General features: G+C 51.9%; 1 protein-coding gene across 15 annotated transcripts in view; it reads left to right on the top strand.

Annotated features, from left to right (window-relative positions):
* The window catches only part of Cdh23 (cadherin-related 23), a 382,501-nt gene that overhangs the window by 299,430 nt on the left and 67,337 nt on the right, over positions 1-15,734 (top strand). For 11 of the 15 annotated variants that reach the window (XM_063278917.1, XM_063278916.1, XM_063278914.1 and 8 more), the window contains 7 exons: positions 2,212-2,347; positions 4,025-4,413; positions 6,540-6,641; positions 9,899-10,048; positions 10,227-10,355; positions 11,431-11,559; positions 12,157-12,384. In XM_063278917.1, the coding sequence (XP_063134987.1) occupies positions 2,212-2,347; positions 4,025-4,413; positions 6,540-6,641; positions 9,899-10,048; positions 10,227-10,355; positions 11,431-11,559; positions 12,157-12,384 (1,263 nt within the window). Of the gene's footprint in view, positions 1-2,211; positions 2,348-4,024; positions 4,414-6,539; positions 6,642-6,857; positions 10,049-10,226; positions 10,356-11,430; positions 11,560-12,156; positions 12,385-12,460 lie in introns of those variants that run through there. The other 4 variants (NM_053644.2, XM_063278925.1, XM_063278927.1 and 1 more) reach the window with 4 other exon arrangements.

Below are 15,734 nucleotides of genomic sequence, written 5' to 3'. Positions count from 1 at the left end.
ACGTGTCCACATGCACAAGTGTATGCACAAGCGTATGCACACGCCTGCCTGCTTGTCTCTTTGGAGGGTCTGGCAACCCTGTGCACCCACTCCAGACTGGAAGCAGCCGGCTCCAAGGCACCTGACGGCGTCCTCCTGATTAGCAAGAGTTCAGCTGGCCTGTACTTCCTGTTCAGCTGTGTCTCTCAGGTTCACAAACCGCACCACCTCTCTTCCTATCTCTACTACTGAAGGCAGCCAGATGTATTGAAAGCCTGGCCACATTGTGGCCGAGCCACGCTGCTCCACCTCTCTCCTGTTCCTCTCACACAGCCAGACTGACAGTTTCTTCCCCACCGCCCCAGAAGGCAGGGTCATCAGAACAAGCAGACTCCGGAAAGGGAGGGCTTGCCGTTTTGAAAGATGGATAGTTCATTTCTGTTTACATAGAGTTCCCGAAATTCACCCACGCCAATTCCCCTCACCACCGCCACACCCAGGATCTTCTGCAACAAGTTGCAGGAGAAGCCAAATTTAGAAGATTCCCCAGTACAGCTGTGGTCTGAGGTGGACCCCGTTGTTTGCATAGTGGATTCTTCAAGTCTGGACATGGAAGGTGCTGTGGCAGGGCTGCAGAGCCTGGGGCAATGGAGTAGCGAGCCCTCCGTGGGCCTCCCTAGCCACCACATCCATCTTCTCCTCTGGCTTTGCTGGCTTTGCCACCCTGAGTCATCCAGTAAATTCCCTGTTAACCTAGAGGGGTGTGTGTGTGTGTGTGTGTGTGTGTGTGTGTGTGTGTGTATGTGTGTGTGTGTGTGTGTGTATGTGTGTGTATGTGTGTGTGTGTATGTGTGCTGAGATAACCCCAAAGGCAGCTATCAACATAGGCAAAGTGCCAAAGGCAGGTTCTCTGAGGCTGTCTTGCCCTCCTCCCCCTTTGACGACTGTGACCTGTGCTGACCACACTGGCTACCCCACGTCACTTCCTCCCTTCGCCATCCTGCTTCATGGTAGCGCTCCCCTCTCTGAAAGGCAGCCAGGAGAAGGCCTTGCTCGTCTTACACTGGGGCCAGCTCCTCCCCAGCATGGAGCCTGAGCATTGACAGATAGGGAGCCAGGAGATGCCAGCCCTCCATGTCCCTGTGAGAGATCTTAGGAACATTACTTCTCTTTTCTGGGGTTCTTTCCCCAATCTCTTAAAGGAGGCTCCAGAGCCTGGGATTTGTGGTAGCTTGTATGTATCTGCACTATGATCTCCCCTCCCTCTACTCTGGTCTTCCAGACAACAAGATTCAGGTCTGCAGTAAACTCCCTGGGTATTCCCAGATATGGGGAGAAGAGGAGGGGGCTCTCCTTGTTTGCAGACGATGCGGCTCTCCATAAACACCTCTTTTTTTAAATTTTCAATTCATTTTTGTTTTTTTAAAAGATTTATTTATTATATATAAGTACACTGTAGCTGTCTTCAGACACACCAGAAGAGAGCATCAGATCCCATTACAGATGGTCGAGAGTCACTATGTGGTTGCTAGGAATTGAACTCAGGACCTCTGAAAGAGCAGTCAATGCTTTAACCACTGAGCCATCTCTCCAGCTCCATTTTCATTATTTTTGACAGTAAGATTCACAATTCCAAAGGGCTGGAGTTTTTGACCATCATGGCAGGGAGCCTGGCAGCGGGCAGGCATAGCACTAGAACATTAGCTGAGAGCTTACATCTGATCAGAGAGAGAGACAGAGAGACAGAGAGACAGAGAACGAACTAGAAGCCCACCCCCAGTAACACACCTCCTCCAACAAGGCCACACCTCCTAATCCTTCCCAAACAATTCCACCTACCAGGGACCAAGCATTCAAACATATGAGCCTATGGGGGATACTCTCATTCAAACCACCACACACATCGTGTAGCAAGCTCTTCCATGAGCCTGGCATATTTTGTCTTCCTAACCACCTCAGGAGCAGTGTGGCACGAACCATGAGTGGTATTACTATTTCATGCTGAAGAAACTTGACCACCTCAAAAGTGCCACTGGTAGTCATTGGTTCCTACAGGTCAGTGCAGAACCAAAAGGTGTCTGAACAGCAGCTGCAAGCCGTGTCCTGTGTAAGGGGCCAGGACAGGTTCAGTGGGAGATAAGGTGGGACTAGGTCCTCCAGAGGGAGCAGAGGCCATACCCTGGGTTGCCAGTCTCCATGTTTCCTGTACTGAGCCCTGGCACGTCCTTGCAGGTGATCGTGTATGTGGAAGATGTCAACGATGAGGCCCCTGTGTTCACACAGCAGCAGTACAATCGCCTGGGCCTTCGAGAGACAGCAGGCATCGGCACCTCAGTCATCGTTGTCCGAGCCACCGACAGAGACACTGGTAAAGCAGGCAGGGGGAGCCAGGGATGCCATTTCTCAGAGTGACCCTCCTGTTGCCAGAGGCTCAATCATCCTTAGACCTTCCATGCAGCCAACACCCAGCCAGGCTCAGGAGGGGCTCCTTGGATGCTATTCACTCCATACAGATGCCCAGGCCCCAGAGGATTAGTCAGGGAAGTTATCCAACCTCTGATGGCCAGAAGAGAGTGGAAATGTTTGCACACCCAGATTAGTCACCTCAGGACCTGGCAGCACAATGCTAGCCTTCTGCAAGGTCCCAGAAAGGGCTGGGGAAAAGTAATGAAACCATGTCATAAAGCTAGCCTAGACCTAAGCCTCTATTCAGCTGCCACCTTCTACTGCACAGGGGACTCACAGAGCTTGGTACTTGCAAGCCTCCTCACAACCCATCCCTCCCGTAGGGAGGTGATAGGCTTGGAAGGCAGCCCCAACCTGGCAGGGATCCTCACAGCCACAGTGATCAGTGAAGGGGGTAGGATTCCAGGAGGTCACAGCCTTCTCTACTGAGCCTGTGCCCGGTTAGGAGAGAGCTCTTCCCTACCACACTGTAGGAGGATTATTGTAATAAATCCAGACTCGGGGTTACTACCCGCTTCGATGGTTTATGTTCCCAGATGAAAGACACACAGCCTTTATATGTTAATAAGCCAGCACAGTAGCTGGACAGTTACCTACCCTCCATGCTGTTAGAATCCACTTTCCTACCGATAACCCCGATTTACCACTTACTAATTTCTGTGTTCTGTCTGGGCTGCTGTTGATCCAATGGGCCACGTTCTCTTGGCCTCCTCCCTCCTGCTCATTCCCCTTCTGCCATGGCGGCTCTCCCACCTATGTGATCCTTCCATGACACCGTCTGTCTCCCTCTTCTTCCTCGTCCATGCTGGGATTTATTCAAATATTCCTACTACACCACACTACTCTCAAAGAGACTCCCAGACTCTTTGACCTCTGCTGCCCTGGCTGCAGCCCAAGCCTCTTGTCAGCTACCCAGATAGTCCCCATGTGCCCTCAGCATCAGAGATTACTACCTACCTCCCATGATGTGACCGAGACATAGATTTTAGGATTCGTAGCTGGTTCATTCTCTAAATGGCCTGTCAGCACAGGGTTGGGGCAGTGTGTATTGCCAAGGCCTCCTGTGGCATAGGTAACCCTTTGAAAGGCTGGTGAAGGTCGTGGATCCCTTCGCCAAGCCAAGTGGGTCTGTGACTGTCTCCTTTCCTACCTTCCCAACCTGCCTGCCTCATGTTTGAGCAGTGGTATTTAGAGGAATGGCCCTGAGATTCTCTTCCACCAGGACCTGAACAAAGGCTTGGCAGCTCTGAGAGCCCTAGATATTCTAGGTTAAATCACCATCACAAGGTACCTGCTTATCCAAGTAGCCAAGACAGGTGTTCACACGTAAATTTTGAGGCTCCAGGAGAAGAACCAGCTCCCCTCTGCCAGATATCAAGCTCCAGAGTGGGTTCGTGGTGTTCTGGGGCCTTGCCACCCACCTTGACCTCTGCTACATCTTTTGGGGATAGTGTATGCTTGGGGTGGGAGGAGGGAACAGCCAAGGCCTCTCAGGAGCAGCCCCAGGTATAAAGCACTGAAGAAGCCACAGGACATCCCCACCTCCACATGGGATTACATAGTTTGCGTCCTCTCGAAGGGGACGGTGGCCTGGTGAACTACCGCATCCTGTCGGGCGCAGAGGGCAAGTTTGAGATTGACGAGAGCACAGGGCTCATCGTGACGGTTGACTATCTGGACTACGAGACCAAGACCAGCTATCTGATGAACGTGTCAGCCACAGACGGTGCACCCCCCTTCAACCAGGGCTTCTGCAGCGTCTACGTGACACTTCTCAACGAGCTGGATGAGGCTGTTCAGTTCTCCAATGCCTCCTATGAGGCAGTCATCATGGAGAATCTGGCTCTGGGGACCGAGATCGTGCGGGTGCAAGCCTATTCCATTGATAACCTCAATCAAATCACCTACCGCTTTGACGCCTATACCAGCGCCCAGGCCAAAGCCCTCTTCAAGATAGATGCCATCACGGTAAGGGGCTCTCCCAACGTAGCATGTATTCACTGAGCTCCTTCCTGATGTACAGTATCCCTTAAGATAAATGTCCTTCTGGTGTTACACTGAAAGCCAGCCAGTCTGGTGTCCTTGGTATCAGACGATGGAAGTTATAATAGGAAAAGCCAAACATTTTCCTGTTGTAGTAACAAATTAATACAAATCGACCCAGTGGTGGTGGCGGCGGCGGCCGCACACACTCCTCACTGCATGCCCCAATATTCTGTGTTCCCAAATGAAACACACACACACACACGAACCTTCTATTTTATTATATTTTTTTATTGCCTTAAACAGCTCAATGGCTTGGCACTTCCAAACCTCCATGTCGCTAGCACATTCCCCTCTGATATTCCTGAATTATTACTTTCTTAAACCTGTCTTGTCCACCCCGGACCCAGGCCTACAGCCCTCCGGGGGCCATGGTCCCTGACTCCTACATGTTGGCTGTCTCTCTGTCCTACACTTCTCACGCCTGGTCTTTCTCCTTGCTTCGCCTCTGTCTCCCTGCCCAGCCATTGGCCACTGGCAACTTAAATTTACCAGTCAACGCCAACTTGGGGTAGGGACATGGCATCTTTCATGCAGATTCTCGTGCAATTTTGGGAACCCAATTAACATAATACAAGCATTTGACCAGATCTACATGTAACACTTTCTAAATTCACACTGCCGTAGGCTGCTTCTCTAGTTCTTGCTGTCCACTGGGAGAGTTGGGTCAAGTCTGAATGGCTCCGTGGGTGGGATCTGTAGGGTCAGGAATGGCCTCTAGTCTGCCCTGCCTCAGGTCTCGAGCTGGTTACTGTGTTTCCGATAAGCCTGCAGTAAAAGTTCCAGGGCCTCTCCTGAGCTTCGGGTAGCTGGTTTCCGCCGCTTCAGAAACACTTTGCTTGCTTACTGTGACCAATTCCGAGGCTACCTCAAACGATTCAGATGAGAAGATGAAGACGTTCGTGAGGCAAACTCGGGTGCTTCCACACCCCCTCCACACAACCCAGTCCCCTCAGGAACATCTGTAATCCCGGTTCTCAGGAGGCTGAGGCAGGAGGATCTAGATTTTCTGATCAGCCTAGGCTACATGCCAAGACCTTGTCTCTAAAAAATAAAATAAAATAAAATAAAGTGACCTCCATATAGTCATTGTTAGTCCAGATGTTCTCCCAACCACACAGGTCGGGGGGTTTTATGGAGGCTCCAGCATGAAGACACGGTCTGTTATAATCAGTCTACTTTCCTTTTCTATTACCAGGAAATTCTAAGGAATCGTGTATTCTGTCATATTTTCTAGCCTACCATTATTCAAGTTATCTTATTTCCCTTTTGACTTTGTTAGGAAACTCAGATCTAGCTTTTAACCCATCTCTTCAGAAGCTAGGCATCTGGAACAGCCACTCCTTACCCACCCTCCCTCGATTTAGTGGGTCTTCCTCTAGAATCCCTTCTTTGATGATAGTCAAGGTAGAAATCCCTGCTGGCCAATCTGACCGAAAGGCAGCATTTGACAGCCGAGACAAACCACAGTGCAGAAGGCGGTATTGGCGACCCCCCAGGCTTCCTGGAAGACAGTCCTGCTGTGCACAGACTTCCAGCAGAGTCAGGCCAGCCACCACCACATGCAGATCCTACCTTTTGAGCCAAGTAGTGTGGATCTGATATGATGGCCTGCCCGTGTGCTGCTTGCCCTGGCCAAGGTGGATGAGAGTCATTCAAAATGCCTGCAGAGGACCAGGCCTTGTCCCTTCGGAGACTGGGAACCCGGGCAGACCAAGAGCTCTTGGGCTGGGAACAGAAGTGAGCATAAAAGCTTTGAGTCAGAGCACCCAGAAAAGATGTGGGAACACTGTCCTGGTGTGGGGGGAGGTGGTGGGTACCCCTGGGAGGACAGGCTTGAGGAAGGTAGGAGACCCATCAGAAGAGATGGCTGGAGTCAGGATGGGACATAAGAGCAATGGGATTTCCGCCTGTAGACTCGTTGGAAAGTTGTGTCAGGATGACGGAGTGGCGGTGGCTGGCAGAGTGGGGTGGGAGGGATGGTGTTCTCCAACCGGAGCACAGAACTGCTGCCTGGTGATGCTTGATGTCCTCCACCCCCACCCCCACAGGGCGTGATCACAGTCAAAGGCTTGGTCGACAGGGAGAAGGGCGACTTCTACACATTGACGGTCGTGGCAGATGATGGTGGCCCCAAGGTGGACTCTACTGTGGTAAGTGGGTCCTGGGTGGCAGCCCCTCCCACACCCAGTACTCCTCAGCACCTGACCCACGGCTGAGGCAAGGGCAGTCTTGGGACCACCATGTGGCCGGATACCTGGGCTAAGACCTCATGGGCAGCGGACGGAAAGTACCAGGCTGGCCAGTAACCCTCTTTATCTGCTCTCTCTCCCTTCCTGCTCCTGCTCCTGCTCCTGCGGTGCTTACAGAAGGTAAGTTAGCCCATGAATTGCCTTATACCACCGGTGGTGTACAGACTTTCCCTGGAGATAGGGCCCACGGGGCAGAGGGCTGTCAAGATGGCTCAGAGAAGAAAGGTGGTTGCAACCAAGCCTGATGACGTGAGTTTGGTCCCTGGGACCTACAGGATAGAAGGAGAGAACCGACTCTAAGTCATCCTATGACTTCCACAAGACGCCACATACCGCTTTGGTGCTTACCTCTCCACATTCACCCAACCACACCAACACACACTGAACCAATCAACGTTGTAAAAAGAAAGAGGGGAGACACGTAACCATTTACAGCAGGCCTTCCTCTCAGATCCTGAAGAACCTCTGTAGCCCATCCACTGTCCTCTCCCAATCTTTGTCCTCTGCTGCCTGTCTAGTTCCTAAGGAATCATGAGAGGGAAGTGTGGTAACAAACAAAACCAAACAAAATGCCTGGAAGACACCCAGGAAGAGACCTGAGGGCTCCTCTGTGGCTGTGTGACAAAGCAAAGCTGCTTAACTTCTCTATGCTTCTCTTCCCTCCTTAAAGGGAGAATCCTGCCAGCAACCGTGCCCTCCTCAGAAGGGGTGGCAGATCTCAGGAAGAGACATGTTCTTTCATGTCTGGACCAGAGCTCAGGGAGTCCCTGGGTTGGTAGCTGTGTCCACAGGGAGAGCCTCATTACCAGGACTGTGTGTTGAGCAATGTCAGGAGTGTCAGACAAAGCCCCGGAAGGGCCAGGCCTGAAGTGGAGTTCAGCGGGTTGGGGGTGAGGCGGGACAGAGATAGGGGGTGTGAATGGGGCTTTGACCCACATACATCTGGCTCTCTTCAACTCCTGGGGCAGCAGGCAGGTACCCCATGTCCTAAATCTCCCAGTGCGATACTTAGAGGGTATAGGTAGGGGCCGTAAAGCAGACCTTAGCATCTTCTCAGTATCGTGGGCGCAGCTGCCCTTCAGCCCTCAGTGGCTGCCGGGTATCCCGTGGTGCCATTCTGGCATCCGGGCAACCCTCGTGCTGATGTGGATGGCAAGAACTTCAGACTCTCTTTCCCACTCAGCTGTCTGCTCTCTTCCAAGAAGCAAGACCTGTTCTCATGCCCCAGATACACAGCCCAGTTGGCCCCTGGCTGTTTTAAGATGCTAGGGTGTACGTACAGAAAGCCTTTAAAGGTGGTACAATTTCCTCTCGGAGGCCAGGAGCCAAACCACAGCTCACCTCCACCTGACTCCTTCCTGCCTCGGCAATGGGGAGGAGGGGTGAAGGGGGAAAGGCCGGAAGGAAGTCAGCTATAGGAGCTCCTGAGCTGCCTACTTGGGTACTGGGGGGATGGGCAGGAAGGCGAGGTTCTGAGACTGGGAGCTAGAGGTGTCCTCTCCTCACCTACCAAAGCTGGCTCCCCCACACCCCCATCACCAGCACTGAGTAGCAGCCACAGCACGGCTGTTGACTAACTGTGCTATTGACCAACAGCCTGTGCTGGCTGGGCTCCTGATGCAGCAGAAACCCAAAGCAGATTTAACCCAGCCTGCACAGCGTGAACTAGGTGGGGAGGGGACCCTATCACAGCATCACTTCGACATAGTGTGTGCTTGTAAAATGTCAGGGAACGCTGGGGTGGGCTTGCCTAAGGGCACTCAAACTGAGCAGGGGTTATTGCAGCCAACAAGGGTTTTCTGACGCAGGGAACAGGGTGCACATAGGCCCTGTGAGGACCCTGACTGGGCAAGAATTTGAAGGGCCAGTCACGCGTGCACACACGGCGGCTCCCTGTGCCTGGTTTTGCTCTGAGCATGGGGTGCTGGCCATCACTCTCTCCATCTCCCTAGCGACTTGCTTGCTTAGCAGACTCACACTACTCCCTGGTGGCCAAGTGCAGGCTTCCTGGGAAAGGCCGAGTGTCCATCAGACAGGAAGAGGAGGGACAGTGGAGATTACTGTACATCACCTGTACCTGTGCTTGCTCATTTCCTACTTCCTACATGCAGTTCGGGGCATCTTCTTGCCTTAGAAGTTTTCCGCTGAGAAAATGGAAAACCAGAGAGGTCGAGTAACTTGTGCAAAGTCACACAGCCAGCAGTGGAGGAGTTGACCCACCCCCTGGCTTCTGACAGCAGCCTGATGCCTGAGGGGCGGGCATGGACTGAAACCAGGAAAGGCAGCCTGGTTCAGGTGGGGGTGGGACTCGGTGACTTTCTTCTGTACATTGGAAAGGGTCCAACAGAGGACCATGAACTCTGTGCATACCAAAGGCAGTCAGCTATGGGATCCAGAAATCACAGCCCTAAAAAGAATGGTGAGGACTGGCCTGGGGTGGGTGGAGCAGCTTGAAGTGGTTCTTAAAACCCAGGCTACCTCCCAACCTGTGCCTGGCAGTGAACGTAGCTGTCTGTGTCTGTAGTCTCTGTGGCCTGTGATCTTCCTAGGACTAGTGGTTACACCCACAGTGACCCTTCTCTCTTCCTGTTCCTGTTGGCCTTCTCCACCCGAGATCCAGACCTTGGACCTGAAAGAAAATGCAATTTTCACAGAGTTTCTTTCCCCACTGGGTCACACAGTAGCCAACTTTCTCTTCATTGCAGAACTGTGGGTGAGAAGGCCGGAATCTGGCCAGCAGCTGTGTCTCAAACAGCCTACCCAGGATTTTCATTCCTGTGATTCACTGGCTTATTTCAAATAAGACTCTGAACTCCTCAATCTTCCTGAAAAACAGGAAGTGATGCCAGCTAGTGCCAGGGGGATATTCCAGCCCTTCATTCCCATGAGCTGGAACCCAGCCGTCTCACCCTGTCCCACCTCAGTCTTCACTGGCCCCTCTCTTTGCTGATCTGGCCCTGTGATAAGTGCGCACACACACACACACACACACACACACACACACACACACAGATGGGCGGACGGATGGACGGATATTGCTCAGAGAAGCTGGGATGAGTCTTAGGGCTTAGAGGTTTGTTCAAGGCCCCTACTGACCTCATGGTCTAAGGATATCTTGGGGAAAGAGGCAGGAGGTGGCTGAGTGTGTCTGCCCCCAGGTCTACGTCACTGTTCTGGATGAAAATGATAACAGCCCACGCTTTGACTTCACCTCTGATTCGGCCATCAGTGTGCCTGAGGACTGCCCTGTAGGCCAACGAGTAGCCACTGTCAAGGCCCGGGACCCTGATGCTGGCAGCAACGGTCAGGTAGGCATCAAGCCAGGTTGACCCAGGTTGTAGGGCGTTTCATATTCCTCAGGGGCCATCTGAGCCAGCAAGCTTCTTGTCAGCAAGCAGGAGTGGGCATTTACACGGTGAGATTCATCATGGGCATGGAGGCAAAGCAGCCCCATGAATCTGATCCCTGAACCCTCTCTTTCCACAGGTGGTCTTCTCCCTGGCCTCCGGTAACATTGCTGGGGCCTTTGAGATTATCACCAGCAATGACTCCATTGGTGAAGTGTTTGTGGCTAAGCCCCTGGACAGGGAGGAACTGGACCACTACATCCTCAAGGTGAGTACCCACTGGCACCACCTGGACTACTCATGGCCATTCAGGAGGGAGCCCACCTCACAGAATACCCTGGTGGTCAGTTTCTTTGCTGTCACCAAGTGATATATGGCATGTGAAGGATAAACACAGTAAGGCTGATGGGGAGTAGGTGACCTGGGACAGGGTTCTGTTCCCAGCAGAAGCATCTGAAGTGCCTATGCCTGTCTTAAGAGTCAGAAGAGCCAGGCATGGTGGTATGTGTACATGCCTATAATTCAGAGACTCAGGAGGTAGGCTGAGGCTGAGGTTCAGGGTCATTTTCAACTATATCTTAAATTTGAGACCACCCTGAGCTACATGAGACCCTCTCTCAAAAAGTAAATAAATAAAACAACAAACAGCCAGTAGAGTGCCTAGTGGAGCTTGTGAGACACTGATCCTGTCAGGAACACAGCAGGACCTTGGGCAAATCGTTTCTTCTGTCTGGGCCTCAGTTTCCCCATATATACAATGGCTAACCCCACCTGGCCTGCTTCTGCTGCAGAGTGAAGCTGCACACTGACAGCAGTGGCTGCTGAGGTCCTGGGCCTGGCCTACACACCATGAGCTTCCAAGCAGCCCATACTACTCTGCAGAGGCCGAGAGCCTAGAGGTCACCAAGGCAACACTGAACTCCACAAACTGGCTCAGTGTGTCGTCATGACTCCAGAGGGTTGCAAAAGAATATTCAGAACCTCTCTCTGCTTACCAGAGACCCAAAGGCTTGAATCGTATCTCGGACCCAAGGTCAAGGTGAAGGAAGGACTGATACAGGCAGGCTAGGAAAATGATGAGTTTACACACTGAAGTCAAGAGAATCTGTCAAGACTTAGACAAGGATTGTCTATAGCACGGGCCGAAGGGGAGAGCTTGGTGGCGGACACAGGACCAAGATGGATTAGTGAGTCTCTTGGCTCTCCAAGGTTCTCCCTATCAAGGGGACAGCCTCTGGACGCCATAATTCATCCTGATGGCAAACTTTCTCCTTCTCCTCCTTCTCTTACTCCCTCTCCTCCTCCCCCTCCTCTCCTTCCTCCTCCTCCTCTCCTCCTCCCAGATTGTAGCTTCTGACCGTGGCACTCCTCCACGGAAGAAAGACCACATCTTACAGGTGACCATTCTGGATGTCAATGACAACCCTCCAGTGATTGAGAGCCCCTTTGGGTACAACGTCAGTGTGAATGAGGTAAATAGTCCAGATGGCCAGCAGTTGACCACCCAGAGTGGACCATGGACAGAAGCTGACCATGAGAAAACCATTCAGATGTCTTCCTGGCCCCACCGGTCCCCTCAGTCCTCAGAATCGAGATCCTGAATAGATACAGCCCCAGTACCCAGCCTGGTAGTCTATTTCTGTGGTTAAAAACAGAGACCCTGGGACACCTTTTTTTTTTAAACACACGTTATTTGTAACCTGTCGCTAAGGCTGGGCAACTTCACAAAATCTTTTTCTGAGCCTTGCCAGGGCATAGTGTCAGGGGCTGCTTATGAAGGCAGGTGTTTCAAGGTGAAGCCCTGCTCTCAAGGGAGATCCCCACAATCGCTTCTGATTGGCAGTGTGGGTGTGCATGTATCCTTCTCCTGCACCTGAAGTTTTCGTATGTGAGCGTGAGCATCCCATCTGAGCTCACAGGTTTGCATCAGAATCAAGGGACTCCCACAGAACCTGTTGTATAGGAAATATCCAAAGCGCATTGTCTACCAACATCCGGGGCACCAGGAGCAGGGGTAGGATTTTCCCTGACTGTGGGCCTGGGATAACTGCTTCCCGCTTTCCTTCTAGAATGTGGGTGGAGGCACCTCAGTAGTCCAGGTGAGAGCCACCGACCGTGACATCGGGATCAACAGCGTCCTGTCCTATTATATCACGGAGGGCAATGAGGACATGACTTTCCGTATGGACCGCATCAGCGGTGAGATTGCTACACGGCCTGCTCCACCCGACCGTGAGCGCCAGAACTTCTACCACCTGGTGGTCACTGTGGAAGACGAGGGCACCCCCACACTATCGGTGAGCAATGGTGGTGGGTGGGACAGCTCTGCCTCCTGTGTGTGGGAAGCCTCCTGTGGGCTGAAGCTCCTCATAGCCCTCAAACCATTGATACTTCCTAGGTTGCATGCCTTAAGTTCACAGGCCAAGAGCCTCACAGGGCAGGTATGTGCCAAGCAGGGAACTGGTGACACTGTTCTGAGTCTCTCTGAATATCCTGTGGTCTCTCTAACTGATGCTGTCATCTGAGCCTTGGACAAGGAGTAGGTAAAGCGGGACTTATAACCAAACTCTGCACTCCAGGGCCACACTCAACCATAAAGCAATGCGGTCCTCTGGCCCTCTCCCTGAACCATGTTGGCACGACACTGTCACAACACTGGGGGTAGGAGGGGCTGATGACTGTAGTCCTGTGTGGGTATGCATGTATCCCATGTACACATGGTGAACACAGCCATATCCCATGGTTGTGTGATGCCCATGGTTATGCGAGCTGGGGAAGGAGGTGTGGCTTGCCAGACCGGGTAGAGCCAGTGCAAGCAAAGAGGAGTGGTCTATGATTTGGAACCTTGAAAGCTGGCCAATCAGAACCTGCCAGAACCTCACCTTTGATGCCCATAAAAGGTAGGCAAGATGGTATTTGGGGAATTGGATTAGCTCAGGTTGGCACACGGGCTTGGTAACCAGGGAAGATGGGAGAATCACATTTGTATCTATCGCAACAGCTCCACAGTAAGGCAGATTAAACCCAGCATGGTGTGAAGCAAGGCTTTGATCTGCAAGCAGGTGATGTAGACTGAGCTCCGCCAGCCAGTTATGGTCTCATCTGGGGCTCCCGTCCTGTACACCGCTGCTGTCATGTCAGCTGGGCAGGCTGCCCTTCTGGCAATTGGCTGGCATCCATCCAAGTTGATAGGGACCGCTCCTCCAACTAGCAAGCCTATGCCTGCCTCTTCACAAGATGCGAGAAGGGAGAGTGCATGAGATACACACAAGGCCCAGTGGTGGCCAGGCTTGGGCTAGCACAGGGTCTCTTCTGTGCCTTTCTCTTGGCCAAAGCAAGTCATAAGCCATTCTCAATAGGGTGTACCCTCAATGAAGGTAAAGATTGGATACATTTCTGCTTAGTTGCTCTCTGCCCTCAAGGGATGTCTTTTAGAGATCAACTGTGTCAGTGGCCCTACAGGATGAGCAGGTCCAGGCTGGCATTCATCTGGAGAAATGCTGACAAAGGGGTAGGAACTGGGCCGACAATCCCAGGAATGTACATCACATTTTGAAATGGGAAACAAGACCCCCGCTGCCCTGCCTCCTAACGAGCTCCCTCATTCCCAGGGCAACTCAGTGTCTTTGCGAGCTCAGCCAGCAGGCTAATTAGGACATGGGCAACTGAATGGAGGTGGGGAGGCAGTTGGATTTTTTTGTGATGACGTGGAAGGATGAAGTTTTAATCATCTTCAGAGAGATACTTGGCTACATGTAGCTAGAGTCCTAAGTCAGCTCGCATTCTTTCAAGTACACTCTCCATAATTACAAAGATTGACTTTGTGCTCAGTAACAGTTGCTGCTTCTTGGACTTCTTAGTTTCAAAAAAAGCTGACACTAAGTAGAAGAAAAACAGAAGGAAAAAAAAAAAAAACAAAGTGGGAAAATCCATTCTTTGGAGTGTCCTTGTTTCTCAGCATAGAAGAGCTCTGTTATTTTCTTTTCTTTTTGAGATGTTTTCATGTAACCTCCGCTGCTCTAAGCTTACTCTGTAGCTGAGAATGACCTTGAAGGTCTGATCCTCCACCCTCCACTTCCAAAAGCTGGGTTTGTAAGTTCTATGGCCATGCCTGGTTTACACAGTACTGGGATTGAACCCAGGACTTGTGAGTACAGAAATGCTATGGGGGGAACTCCAACAACTGAGCCATATCCCCAGCTCTGTGACTTGAAATCACTAGTGTCACACAGTAAAGAACTGGATTGACCTGAGAGACAAGCTCAGAGCGCTTCACTTCCACCTGGAGATGAGGCACTGTTCCTGCCTCTGCTGGTCAGTCCGGTGGACTAGTCAAGTACAGTCATGATATGGTTTGAGCATCAGCCCACACAGAGGCAAGAGGTGGGTCTCAGGCTGCAGCCCAGCTCCAGGCAGTGTTCAGCCTCTAACTGTGCACCCTCCTTAGCTGTTTTCACTAGCAGAGCTATCCACCCTTTTAGCCAACAGCAGCGAGACCATTACCATAGGCTAGGAAACCATAGACAGACAGTCCCAGGCCTGTAGGAAAAAGACATAGGATAAAATTGATCCTCTGTGCTTGATGTGACCCAGTGCTGGGAGCTCAGAGCCAGGGACAAGGAAGGATTTCTGGGCTGTATCATTACTGAGATGCATTATATATTTACTGTTTGTCTCTTCTGTGGGTAGAGGGGCATGTGTGTGGACACATGTGTGTACCGTCACAGAATGCTCCTGAAGACCATAGGACAATTTACCAAAATTGGTTCTTTCCTTCCACCACGTGGAAATTTAAACTCAGGTCATCTGACTTGTTTACAAGTGTCTTTACCAACTGAGTCATCTCATTAGCCCTCAGGGTGTTATTTGTAGCACAGGACTTAGGAATCAGCTGCCAAGAAGTTCCCAGTATCCCAGAGGAACCCCTGTGTCCAAACCCCTCCCCTTCTTTCTTCTCTGGGTAACACCCCCTCGCCTCCCAAAGCCGGACATTCCTATCCACAGCCTTTAGCCCGCATCATCCAGGCCAGTACAGCTGGCCTGCCAGGACCAGCTGGGCCAGCCTCAGACCTGCCACACAATGACACAGCCAGAGGAAACCATTGTATTGCTTGGGACCTCTGTTAGCTCCGAGTCACAAGCAGGAAGGACAGAACTATGGCAAGGCCGAAGTGGCCATCAAGGGGCCCTGCAGGAGGAAGGGCTGGGTCCAGAGAGGAAGGACGAAAGGCAATAAAGAGATCAAGGGTCGAGCCCTGGCCCTAAGGCACCTTGGCAGGATACATAGGAAAGAGGGTGTCCTCTTTGACATAGGAATGACAGGCAGCAGCAGGATATACAGTCCCAGATAGCCCTGACTTCCTGGTTACCGGGGAAAAAATCTGTACCTACCCTGTCTGCAGGCCCTGGCAGTGGCTCTAAGGTGGGCTGTGAGCTAGGGACACCACCCCATCAGTTCCTCACATTCTCTAAAGTGAACCCCTGCAGCCAGGACCCTGACTTCCCAGGCTCTGGCTCTGCCCACTCCCCACCCCCTACCCTAACCATTTCTGTGTGTTCACATCAGGCAGGCCAACCTGTCCCAGGCCAGCAAGAGTAACCCAGTCGCTGGCCTTTTGTATTGACTTGTGTTTTTAAATCAAATATG

The sequence above is a fragment of the Rattus norvegicus genome, chromosome 20 (genome assembly GCF_036323735.1).
Source record: "Rattus norvegicus strain BN/NHsdMcwi chromosome 20, GRCr8, whole genome shotgun sequence".
Classification (NCBI taxonomy): domain Eukaryota; kingdom Metazoa; phylum Chordata; class Mammalia; order Rodentia; family Muridae; genus Rattus; species Rattus norvegicus.
The sequence above is the reverse complement of the archived record's forward strand: the minus strand, read 5'-3'. Positions and strand labels throughout refer to the sequence as shown.